The following is a 13,028-nucleotide window of genomic DNA, read 5'->3' as shown; positions in this document are numbered from 1 at the left end:
TTATTACCACATAAAAATGGAAAAAAACTCCAGGAGTTTTCTACACTTCCGACTAGGTGCCATTCATTACCAATTCAGAGCACTGCCCTTCGCCTCAACTCAGCCCCCAGGGTGTTCACCCAATGCAAGGCAGTGGTTGCAGCTCATCTCAGACTGCAAGATTTTCAAGTCTTTCTGTACCTCTATGACTGGCTCCTCACCGCTACCACCAGGCATCTTTTAGAATAGGCAAGAGATTACACAATAGATATTTGTACTTTTCTAGGCATAACAATACATTTTGAAAAGTCCAGCCTTCTCAGCAACTGGATTTCATCGGTGCTCATTTAGATACTGTCTCAGAGATTGCACCTCTCCCTCCAGAAAGACTACAAAGCATCAGAGTCCAAGTCAGGCAAATTCTCCAGAGCAACAAGGTTCCAGTGAAACTTGTCCTTCAAACCTTAGTCTCTGTGGCTGCATCAATCACTCTGGTTCCTCTAGTGAGGTTTCATATGCAAATCCTGCAGTGGTTACTAGCATCCCAATGGTCTCTGATGCATCAACCAATGTCTCATCTAGTGTTGATTACCAACCATTGCAAACAGGATCTCAAATGGTGGCTACACTCTGACCAGACTTACTTGGGATGGCCATTCATTCTTCCTCAGCCCCAAGCCATAGTGACCACAGATGGTTCCCAGATAGGGTGTGGGGGGGCATTATCTGGGAAAGACAGTCCAAGGCACATGGTCCCAATTGGAGGCCAACTTGCACATCAGTGTTCTGGAAATGAGGGCAGTGCTGTTAGCGTTGCAAGCATTCCAAGATGCTCTTCCTCTTGAGACAGTAACAATTCAGACAGACAACATGTCAGTAGTCTGGTATATAAACAAACAATGGGGAACCAAATCTTACCCACTATGTTGGGAAGCACTCAGAGTTTGGCAATGGGTGCTTTATTCCAACTGCTTTGTGATAGCAATTCACATTCCGGGAAGTTCCAACATGACATTGGACAAATTGAGCAGGACTATTCTAATGCCTCATGAGTGGTCTCTCAATCCTGTAGTGGCAAACAAAATTTTTTGCCATTGGGGCCAACCTTGCTGTGACCTGTTTGCCTCTCCCCTGAACAACAAGTGCAGAAATTACTTTGCCCTAATCCCCCCTCTGAAGGAGTCACCCAGAGACGCTCTTCTCCATGATTGACTTCCCAGTGTACAATATGCCTTTCCCCCAACTCCTCTCATATCACAATTCCAAAAGAAAGCCAAAAGGATGGAGAATTCAGTAATCCTCATTACCCCTTTCTGGCCTCAACAAGTTTGGTTTCCCTTCCTTTGGCCTCATCTAATATGGAAACCATGGATTTTGGACACAGTTCCAGATCTGCTTACTCATCCACATGGCATGGTTCATCTGAATCTCCAACATCTCAAGCTCACTGCATGGCTTCTTCAATTCCCATGATTGTCAGCCATCCTTTCCTTTCTTCTCGTGTCCAACGTATTATTGTTCATCACAAGCCTTCTACTAGAAAACTGTATCGAGGCAAATGGGAAAAAATTACTAGCTGGACCTTGAATAAAGGACTGGACCCTTATACCACCCCAGTTCATGAAGTTCCGGATTTTCTAAATACACTTTTCCAATCTGGTTGCTCTGCATCTACGATAAAAGTTAATCTGGCAGCAATTTCAAATTTCCAGTCAGACTTGAATGACTCTTTTCTAATGTCTCACAAGCTTTGTAAAACTTTTTTAAAGGGACTCCTGATACTAAAACCCCCATTTAAAGAATCAGCCCCCCCCCCTTGGGATCTGACTAGTGTTTTTCACACTCTTACTAAGACCCCTTTTGAACCATCAGCATCTTGTGACTTGAAATATCTATCCTGGAAGACGTTCTTTTTGGTAGCTATTACCTCTACAAGAAGGGTTTCTGAACTGCAGGCCCTATCATGCAAATCACCCTACCTAATTTTTCATAAAGATAGAGTCGCAATCAGAACAAATCCATCCTTTTTACCAAAAGTAGTCTCTGAAACCAACATTAATCAGTTGCTAAAATTACCATTTTTCTTCCCTAATTCTTCTAACAGAGGAGAATATCCCCTTCATTTATTAGATGTGCACTGACAACTACATTTTTATCTTCACAGAACTAAGGAATTAAAAAAAAAATCAGATCAGTTATTTGTAGCATTCTCTTTCCTTCATTTGGGTAATCCAGTTGCTAAGGTTACTCTAGCTAAATGGCTCAGAGACTGCATCACGTTCATCTATCACTCTAAAGGACTTCAACTTCCCAAACCAGTTCAAGCCCGTTCAACAAGAGCTGTGGCAACATCAACAGTTTTTCATGCCAGAGCTTCTTTAGACGACATCTGTGCAGCAGCCACATGGTTCTCTCATCATACGTTTATCATTCATTACAAATTAGATCAGGTCTCAAGGGGTTGAGCATCCTTTGGCTCTATGGTGCTTCGGAATATTCTTCCGTGAGACCTCCCAAGGCTAAAGTAGCTGGGGATTCTGTCCCACTGTCAAGGATTGGGTGAAGATTGACAACATCAGATAAAAAGGTTATGTCTTACTATAATGTTCCATCTGTCTTGTCGATCTTCACCAATCCTTGACATCCCCACCCACCTTCCCCCATCCTGAGGCTCTTAGTAGTTTGGATTAGTACTAAGCTAGTTTCTCATTAAGGCTTCATATATGCATATATGTTCTCATCTTCTATACTCCCTATATATACTCTCTATAGTTAACCATATTTTGCTTTTTCTATATGCTTTTTATTGGGCAAACTCGATCTGAGGTAATCTCTGTGAAGAGCATTATGGGTAGTGCCTGGCTCAAGAGTTTGGAGAACTCAAGCTGGAAGATATGGCCGAGTCTGTGCCGTGGTTCAGAACCGAACCCACTGTCAAGGATTGGTGAAGATTGACAACACAGATGGAACATTATGGTAAGACATAACTTCTTTTTTTTAGGGTGTCCAGTGGACACAATAGTTTGTCATGCCTTTTTGACTCACAACAATACCCTTTCCTTACAGTAAGCAGTTTCTGTCATACATTTTCTCATGTTCTAGCTGAAGAGCTTGCCCTGAAGCTCTGGGCCTGATGGCAGTGTCATGTTTTATAGTGCTTCATGACAATCTCCATATGAAGGTCCTCCAGTTGTTCCTTGAGTACAGTGGTCTTGATACTAGATTTCAGTCTTCAGCCTATTCAATTCCCCAGATCATGCCTCTCTTCTTTGACCTAACGTCTGTATCACTCCTTTCAAACTTGAACACCAGAAGCAACGGACAATGAGAATGGGTGAGTCTGCCTGTAGGGTGGGAGACATGTCAAACTTCAAATTGTCCAGTGGACTTTGATATTATAAGAGTGCCTTTTGTCTTCAGCATCTAGATGATGAGGACAGTAGTTTTATCCATTTTGTCATTTCACTACTTGTTACCCAGGGGAGTTATTTCCACCCATTCAGAAAATATAGTTGGAGTCTAGTACACGAATGAACAAGGGGAACACACTACTATCCATTATGTCAAAACACCTTGAGGGTGTGGCAGTAGGCTTTACGGTCCCAGAATTTTCTGGTGGTGCACATTACAGGGAAAGCAGTCTTCCTATTATTTTTTATTTTTTAAGTTTCTAATACCATGACAGAAATGGGCCCCATTCCTGAGTAAAGGTATGTTAAAATAAATTAAATTAGTATTAATTATGTCTTTGATGTTTGCCAAGATTGATTTTCTCGGCACCTGTAGTGTACCCAGAATTGCTGTCCTCTCCAATTCATTTGGGGTTACATGTATTGGTAGCTAATTTAAATACACTTGACCATTCTTTAGACCTGTTGCTCCTACGGCTATTAGAATTGTCTAAATCTCTTTCTTCAACATTTGTCTTGTTTCTGCTTACAAATCCTGGTATGTTATAACTTTGTGTCTGTCAATATGTGAGACACTATAATTATAGATATTTCAATCACTAATGCTACTTTTGTCCTTTTTTTCTTGGACTACTTCAGCTGGGTTTCTTAGCATATGTTTTTCTTAACTGTTGATATTGGGTGATCCCATGTGATCTGAACTTCATCATTGTCAGTAATGTTTTGTGATTCACGTTTCCAGTGCTTCTTAGCTTCTTTTATATTGTAATGTTTGCACAACCCCACATTGTCTATAGACTTTGCAAAACAGTGTGTATATACCCCACTATCTATGGCTGTCTTTATTATCCTTCCATCTTTTTAATGTAAATTCACCTGTCCTTAACTGTTCTTATGTCAAATCTTGGTCAACGTGTGATTGTTCTAGAAATTGTCTTTACTTGCCACTGCATTTGTGTGATTTACAATTTTCTTTCCTTTTCTTCTCATCTGGTTCTTTTGTATATTTTCCTTTTAGCACTCAGTATAAGCTGATGTCTCTTAATACACTATCCGTGGTCTCTCAATTAGATGTTTTCTTAGAAGCTCCTTTATCTGTGGTGCGTGCTAATGTGTGACCACTTTGCCTATCCGACCAGCACCAAATATCGCAACATCATGCCCATTCCACCATGTAGAGGTTATGTGCAGGATGCTGTAGTGCGTTGTTGTCCAAAGTGGCTTCCTTTATTCTTCTCCCCATTTCCACTGATGAGGGCCATCCGAAATCCAGGCTACCAAAGGCAAAAATAATCTTCATAGCCCCCCGCCATGTTACTGTTCTCTTAGCATTATGTATGCCTCACTCAGAACTCCATGCTTCAAGAATATGACTGCTATAGATTCGGTGATAGTTAAATATCGAGCCACTTGCCTAGTGGGACTAAACCTGGTCAACATATGGCAACGTTTTCTCAAACAGAGTGGTTTCTGTAGTCATCTCAGTTAAACAGCCTTCTACTCATAAGTAGACTTAGTTGTTCATATGGGCACCCCAGAAGTGTACTGACTCCATTTCTTCCCCAATTTCATTAGTTTTCATGTGTTGGTTACAACATTATTATTCTGGGTTGAATTATTTCACCATCGGGGTCCACTTGGTGGCCACTTCTAAGTACTATTGCAGTAAATTTTAATCTCCCTGGCATCTATGAAAGCCATCAAAGCCATTTAGCAATGAACCGACTGCCCTCCAACCTGTGTGCCTGTAGAGTTAGTTTATGTAAATAAGGATGGGAGAGGCTAAGCTCCTTTTTTGGGAAGGTACAAGTGGGTGCAGTCTCCCTACAAATTCACCCTTTGTAGAGTTTCTTTCCTTTTGTACTTTTGTTCTTGTAGTAAATGTTAGAGGCTGTGATTTTCATTTTTTGTTTCTTTGATTTTAAGTATTCAGTGTATGTTAAAGTCCTTTCTAATGATTGTCAGTTTCATTTTTCAAAATCAGTGGGATTTGCTGAATTAAGCAGTGGTATAGACTACATGAATCACAAAGTTGTGGTACATCAAAGTATTCCCCTTACTTCAAAGTACAGGAGTTTCAGAGTTGCTCTATATAAGTAGCAGAGGTGTGCGGGATGTTGAGATTTACTGTACTTTTGACAACAGCACTTTATTTTTTGTGGTTGCGGGACTTGCATTTTATGGGTCTTGCACATTTGAAAAGAAGTTGATGTTAATCCTAATCAGTAAATCAGTTTTATTTTTCTTCTTTCGTGACAGTGCTTTCCACTGAGAGTATGTCTACATTTTATAACTATCCCTTGGCAGCTATGTTTTAAAATTCTGTATGAAGAAAATAATTCAGCTTTTGCTGAAAAATACCTGTAATATAATAGTAAAATTCAAAGTACTGTATAGTATTGCAGACCTGTATGTTTTTGCAGTAATATTTTTAAAATATGCATAGATAGTGCAAGCATTCTTCATTTATAATTGCTTTCATTTTGAAAAGCTACTTTATTTTGTTTTCAAACGTCTTTTATACATTAGCATGAATGTTTACATTCATTACATTATATTAATGTTTGTGATGAGGATTAAATGCCTTATTTGTTTTTAGAGACCCAAACTGATTATACTACGATTAGCATGTTTTATAAATATAAGAAATAACCATAGAATACTCAGGATTTGTAAGTGACTTACTGTTTTACAAGAGCAATTGAACGAGGTCATAATATAAGCTGTTCTTTATACAAAACAAGTACCTGATTCAGAGAAATTATGGCGCAACGTCTGAAAATGTGTATTTCTTCTTGCAGTGTCACCAAAAAAGCAGAAAGGCAAATACTTGTGTGTCAGCCTCAGAAGTGATTATAACAGGCAGCAGCAGGTATTGAGAGTACTCATTTGCCAGACAAAGGTCCAATTTTGTTTTTGATCTTTTGATCAAAATTTTTTACATTTGAAGCAAAATTTGTGCCTATAGTTAGGAAACATAGTAATTGACAAGTTATAGGGCATTAGTTTATGGATAATTAGAGTGGCAGTGTGGTGCAATGGTTAGTGCTGCATTATCTCAGCTGCAGTATCTGAAGTTAAGTCTTGGGTTTCACTTGCTTTTCTGGGCAGAGTCTGCATAGTCTTTTTGTACATGTATGAGTTTCCTTCAGGTTTTGAGGTTTTCTGACTTCACAAAGACACGTTGCTTAGGCACATTGGTTACTCTGATAGCTTGTTCTTAGGTTTGTATTGCAGAGTGTTTATTCGTAGAGCTCTTTCAGTGAGCCTTTATAATCCTTTTTAAATAAAGTAACCATTGTACCATTTTGTAACTTTGTTTGATGAACTGTGATTCAAGGAATTATGCTCATTGAGCTGACAAATTTGAGTTAAGTTTTTAATGTACTGATATCCTTGAATCACCTTTCCTGTTTATATATATATATATATATATATATATATATCACTATATCTCACCTTTGTTATAATTGTCATTGTGTTACTAAACATGTATGTTACAAACTGTTTTGCTTCTTTTTGGTAATTGTTAAAATGAAAATTTCATGAATCTTTCTTGCAATATGACCTCCACTGTAGCAGTAACAAGATGACAGTCTTCAAACAGTTTGTAAAATGTCTCATTGCACCCTACATGTTGAAGTCTCCTTTGGTACTCCATTTCAGATGCTAGTGTTTCCATTAATTACTGCATTCTTTCTGTTGATTGTTACTTTGCTGAACAGTCGAGCTTGTCTGTTATGTGGAATGCACGTATTAGAAAAGTGAATTAAACTGTTGTATTTTATGCTGTGTAACCACGTAATGAGCACAACTTAAAGCTTAATAATACAGTTGAGCTTAGTATATTCAACAATCCTCCATTTAAAAGAATTAAAAATTCTTGGAAACTCAGCTTGGGTGCCATGTGACACTGTCATTTAATCATCAATGTGCTTGTATAACTAAGTGCGAACTTGTTACACAAAATATTTGGCAGTTTGAATCAAAACCATGACTGGATGACAGCGTAAAATGTATCAAAGTGTAATATGCTTTTTTTATTTACTTTTTCAGCTGAGAGTCTTCAAACTGGCAAAATCCTGGCCTACCCTGAATATGCTGATTAAAATTATTGGAAATTCTGTTGGTGCGTTGGGAAACTTGACCTTGGTGTTAGCCATTATTGTGTTCATCTTTGCAGTGGTTGGCATGCAGTTGTTTGGTAAAAGCTACAAAGACTGTGTCTGTAAAATTAACCCAGAATGCATTCTTCCTCGGTGGCACATGAACGATTTTTTCCATTCTTTTCTTATTGTGTTCCGTGTCCTCTGTGGTGAGTGGATTGAGACAATGTGGGACTGCATGGAAGTAGCAGGACAGGCGATGTGTCTAACAGTTTTCATGATGGTCATGGTCATTGGAAACTTAGTGGTAAGTAACTATGTCATGTCATTACATTTGTGTTTTTGAATGTGTTTTTCGTGAGTATGTTTCAAAAGTATCACACTATCCGAACTGTGCATATACAGAGTGCAGCTGTGCTCTATATGCTGTACATTAAACATCAGCTTTAGTTAAGCTGCACATGTATATATGATTCCTTCCCTCATTCTTGTCTGATTACTCTCCTGCAGCAGAATCTGCCTTGGTTTAGCAAAAATTACAGTCATATAAGTCTATGTAGATGTTGATGGAAACAGACCTTAAGACAAAAAACACTGCACTGGAAAGATGTAATTTTCTTTGTGTTTCTGTTTATTTTCCAGTTAGTAGTAGATAGATAGATGTTAATCATAGTGATCACTTATGTAATATGTATGTCTTTCGGCTTTTCCCAGTTAGGGGTCGCCACAGCGGAACTCCGGTCCGCTAATGATTGGCAGTTGATTTTTACATGCCGAGTTGCCAGCCCTGACGCACAACCTTCAACAAAGGTACGCCCATTCACGCATGTCTCCACGCAGAAGATGCTCTAGCTGAGAATCAAACCGGACAGCGTCTTACTGTGAGGCAACAATGCTATCGCAGCACCACCACCGCAGGATCGTGATCACTTATGTAGTCGCCTTTACTATATGGGTTATATCCTGCCAAGTGTATAACAGCCGGCCAGCTTCCAAAATTTCAGGGCATCTTCCATGTGCCCCAACTGTTAGGCAGCTCTAGATGAGTTGATGAGTAAGTTTGACCGTTGGCTTGTGAGTTCCTTTGATGAGCAGATAAATTCCCTTTGGGGGGAGAAAAACTTGCATTTTCTTAGTTTTGTTGATGTTTTATTACTTACTTCTTCGAGAAATTATTTTAAAGCTAGAAGTGTTTAGTTTTGATAGACTGTCTGAAGTAGCCGCATTGTCACAAATAATTAAGCATACTTTGAAATGTGCTTATGCCACTGCTAATGTTGTTTGTAGGGCTGCTGCTACTGGCTCTTTTTGTGAAGATTTGCCTGTTTTATAGTCTCAAAAGTTCCCAAAAGATGTTAAAGCTGGCATTTTTATGCTTCTCATGATAAAGAGGTATTATTTTATCTTTCCTGTTTTGATGAAACAGTTAATTTAGGGGATTACCCGGAATTTTCAACCTTCCTTTCCAAAATATAACAAAGTTTGTCTTCCAGTTCAGGTTTCTCTCTCAAAAAGTACAACAAGCATATATAGCAAGGTTCAGGTAAAACAAAAAAAAAATGTCAGGAAAGGCGAAAAAGAAAGGAGGATCCTCACGGAACCAGGTGCACCCTAAAATATCAGATTAACTATATGACCATTTTGGATGTTCTACCTCCCCTACCCTGACAATTCCATAAATATATCTCTGTTTTGGAGCTTCATTATTTGTTGTGGCATACAATAACTTCAGACATTTGTGTGTTGAGAATCATTCTTGAAAGTCACCACTGGCAGTGGGACTCATGTCTTCAGTTTTGAGGGATTCCTACATATCCTCGCAGTCAATCTGGACTGTTCCCTCCTCATTTGAATTAGATGCTGTCTTGAGGGGGGGGGGGTAATAGGATGAGTTCCCCCAGATCAAACTGGGAAAAGAGTTTAGAAAAATTTTTCTGGTGCAGAAGAAAAATGGAACCTAAAGACTTGTCCTGGACCTTACTTTTGTAAACTTGCAGATCATAGTTCCAAAGATCAAAATGTTTTCTCTATAGTCTGTGTTAACACTCATTCCTCTTGCTTATTTTCTGGTAGCTTTGAATTTAAAAGATGTTCTTATCAACAACAGTTTTAGATGCTTTTTGCTTTGCTCTCTATCTGTTTGCATTTTGCCTGTGGGCTTTCTACAGCCTGAGAGTCTTTACAAAATGTCTGGCTTATTTAATACCCTCTTGTTGGTTGTAGGACATTCACATTTTTACTCATCTAGATAATTGCCTGATTTTTGCAGATATCTCTGGCCTTATCTTTGGATTTCAGGTGAACAGAGATGCATCTTTTCTCATTCCTTCTCGCAAGATAATATTTCTAGGATGTCTTCTAGATACAACACTTTTGTTGGCTTTTTTTCCTCAAGGCAAAGTTTGTGGTATTTTCAAACCAGTCTCTGGCATCTGCCAGAGAATATCTTCAAATATTAATCTGCTATTCTAATGATTCCCTTGGTCAGGCTCCACATAAGAAAGATTTCCTGGTTTGTCAAGTCAGTTTGGTCTCAACACTAGCACCCTCTATCATTTCAAATGCCAGTGCTGGTCTTTGTAAAGAGGGAGTTACATTGTTGTGTTTATCAGTCGTCCCTTAGTCCAAGTTCTCCCTTCTGTCTGCCAGCCCCAACTCTGTCTGTAGGGACAAATACAATCATGGAATGATACTAGTCTAATGGCTGTAGAGCCTTTTTAAGCCTAGCCATTCATGCCCCAGTTTTCCCAATTATCAATGTCCATAGACTAGAATAGCTTTGGTATATGCCTGTGGTTAAGGCATATACAGACTACCCCTATACATAAGGGCCACAGGTGACAAGCCAGGGGTGAATGTCCGATTTGCCATCCATTGGTCCAAACTGCATGTGAATTGGCTTAGGGAAGAGCTCTGTTTCACATGAATGGGGAGTTTGTTCCAGAGATGTGGTAATCTCTGAGACACATACTTGACCCTCATGAATGGATGTTAACTTGTGTGTCTTCCAGGAAATTATCCATGTGTAGAGAACTCAAGTAGATCTGTTGGCTTCCAGTCAAAACAGACAGCTAAAGCACTTCTGCTCCCGGACTCATTGCAGACTACCCTGGAAGACAGATGCCTTTTCATTCCCATGGACAATAATTTTTCTGAAGCCTTTCCATAAGGTTCAGAAGGACTATCCACAGATAACTTTGGCGACCTCCTTTTGGCCCAGGCAATGGTGGTTCTTCCTTCTTTTGAAAATGGCCATGGGCAGTTACCACAAAATGGACTTATTCAAATAGGGCAGGGGAAGTTTCATACACCCCAGTGTTCCAACATCTTCAGATGACTGCCTGAACAGTAGAATTTTAATACCTTTTTTTTCCTGAGGACATGCAGCGGGCATTAAAGTAGGCAAATAAACCTACTACTGGAAAATCATATGAGTAAGTGGAAAAGATTTTCTACTTGGTATCGTTCCAGGAAATGGGATCCTTTGGGCTCAGACTCCATTGATTCTTCTGTATTTTTGTGAGTTGCTATGTTCCTGCCTTTCTTATTCATCTTTCAAAATTAATCTCTTGGCCATTTCTGCTTGTCTACACCTGGATCCCCCTTTTCTACCATACCTCTTGTGAAACAGTTTTTGAAAAGGATGTTACATATCCTTCCACCTAGTAGACAGATGGCTACTATGTGGGATCTTAATTTTTTTTAGAAAATGTTATATTGTTTCATTTTGAATCCGCTAGTGTGGCTGATTTGAAGTTTTTACATTAGAAAACAGTGTCACTTATTGCTCTGACTTCTGCAGAAAGAGTATCCGAGTTACAAGCTATTTTGGTGCATCATCCATACCTCATATTACACAAAGATAGGGTGACTTTAAGGACAAATCTTTTTTTATGCTTAAGGTCGTTTCACAATTTACACTAAGCTAGGCTATTCAGTTCCCTGGCCTTTTTTTTTTTTTTTTACAGATCCTAATTATGATGGAGAAAAAAAATCTTCACACACTGGATGCCCATAGGCTGCTTGAATACTATATGACAAGAACAAAAATCCTCCAGAACATGTGATAATTATTTGTCTCCTAAGAAGTTAAGGAAGAAACAAAGGGCAACTGATGTCTAAACAGATAATTTCTAAATGGTCATCCCAGACTATTACTTTTTGTTGTTCTCACTACAAGAAGAAACTTCCAGGCATCTTCAGTGCCCTGACTACTTCTGTGTGTTTTTGTAAAGGGTAGAAACAATCAAGGGGCTGCAACTTGGTCTTCTGCACCCAGCATTACCAAACAGTATAAACTAGAATATTCAGCAAGCACACTGCCTTACAGGCATAAAAGGTAGTAGTGCCCTGCTATCCTTCTACTGGCAGTCTCTCAGAGTATAGAACTCCTCCCACTTGCCTGTCTGTGAGTGTGATGGACCAATCACCTGTCAGGACTAGGACACCCCTTCAAACTCACAGACAGGAACCTTTCAGGTTTTTCTCATTCCACAGTCAGAGAAAGATCTCTTGAGATACTAATCCTCTTTCTGGAGTGATAGCAGCTTCAGAGCTCAGATGTGAAACTGTTTTTGTTTTTATTTCCTTTCTCTGCCTTTTTCTCTTAGTTCTTGAATTGCATATTCTGCTGATTTGCTTAATTTTTCTTTTGGAAAATATTTATGTTCTTTAATTGTTATTTTCGTACAATAAAACACTGTACTGTTTATTATACACTCTTTCTGAGTTTCTGTGGGGATTTGTAACCATTTTAAAGTGTTTTATGGCTATTTATGATTGTTTAACTGAGTTTTTGTACTAAGGGTGTTTTAGTGCAGTTTATCTCATTGCCTCTTGCTGCCAGAACCACAAGTAATTTGCTTCTGTTATTTAGGTTGATTAGAAGCTTCTTTGGAAAAGAAAGATTGCAATTTTTGCAGGTTTTCTTTGGGGATATGATTATTTGAGCCCAAGTACAACATTTTAAACAACTTTTTCATTTCAGTTGAGATTTGGGTTCCATTTTGTTTGTGAACCATTTCTGACAGGAATTTTTCTTAATTTTATGTTTAACTCCTTGTCTAATGTTTAATATTTAATATTATTTGGTATGATTGAGTAGATTTACAACTTTTTAAAAAATGTTTTCATTTAAATCATGATTTTTGGTGCCATTTTGTTTGTGTGACGTTTCTGATACCAATTTTACTTTATCGTATGCTTCCATGTCTATGGCCATTTTAGACTGTTTCTATTTTTGTTTTGGTTGAGAAATAGCCTTTTATTTATTTAAATTGGAGGGGGTCTGTGATGTGTTTATTGTGGTTTGTGCTGGGTTACTGAAATGTTTTTTTTTTCACATTTGTTGTTGTGTCGTTCGGCTTTTCCCGGTTAGGGGTCGCCATAGCTGAACTCCGGTCCGCTACTGATTGGCAGTAGATTTTTACGCGCCGAGTTGCCAGCCCTGACGCACGACCTTCAACGAAGGTACACACCATTCATGCATGTCTCCACAAAGAAGACGCTCTAGCTCAGAATTGAACAGGACGTC

At 38.8% G+C, this 13,028-nt stretch overlaps 1 protein-coding gene across 4 annotated transcripts in view; it reads left to right on the top strand.

The window, feature by feature from the left end:
• The window catches only part of SCN8A (sodium voltage-gated channel alpha subunit 8), a 1,580,263-nt gene that overhangs the window by 827,288 nt on the left and 739,947 nt on the right, over nt 1–13,028 (top strand). For all 4 annotated transcript variants that reach the window (XM_044083431.1, XM_044083429.1, XM_044083430.1 and 1 more), the window contains exon 10: nt 7,446–7,802. In XM_044083431.1, coding sequence (XP_043939366.1) covers nt 7,446–7,802 — 357 coding nt within the window. The remainder of the gene's footprint in view (nt 1–7,445; nt 7,803–13,028) is intronic.

This window comes from Protopterus annectens, chromosome 9.part0 (genome assembly GCF_019279795.1).
Source record: "Protopterus annectens isolate FY-2018-M chromosome 9.part0, PAN1.0, whole genome shotgun sequence".
Classification (NCBI taxonomy): Eukaryota; Metazoa; Chordata; order Ceratodontiformes; family Protopteridae; genus Protopterus; species Protopterus annectens.
This window is presented reverse-complemented; position numbering and strand designations above follow the sequence as displayed.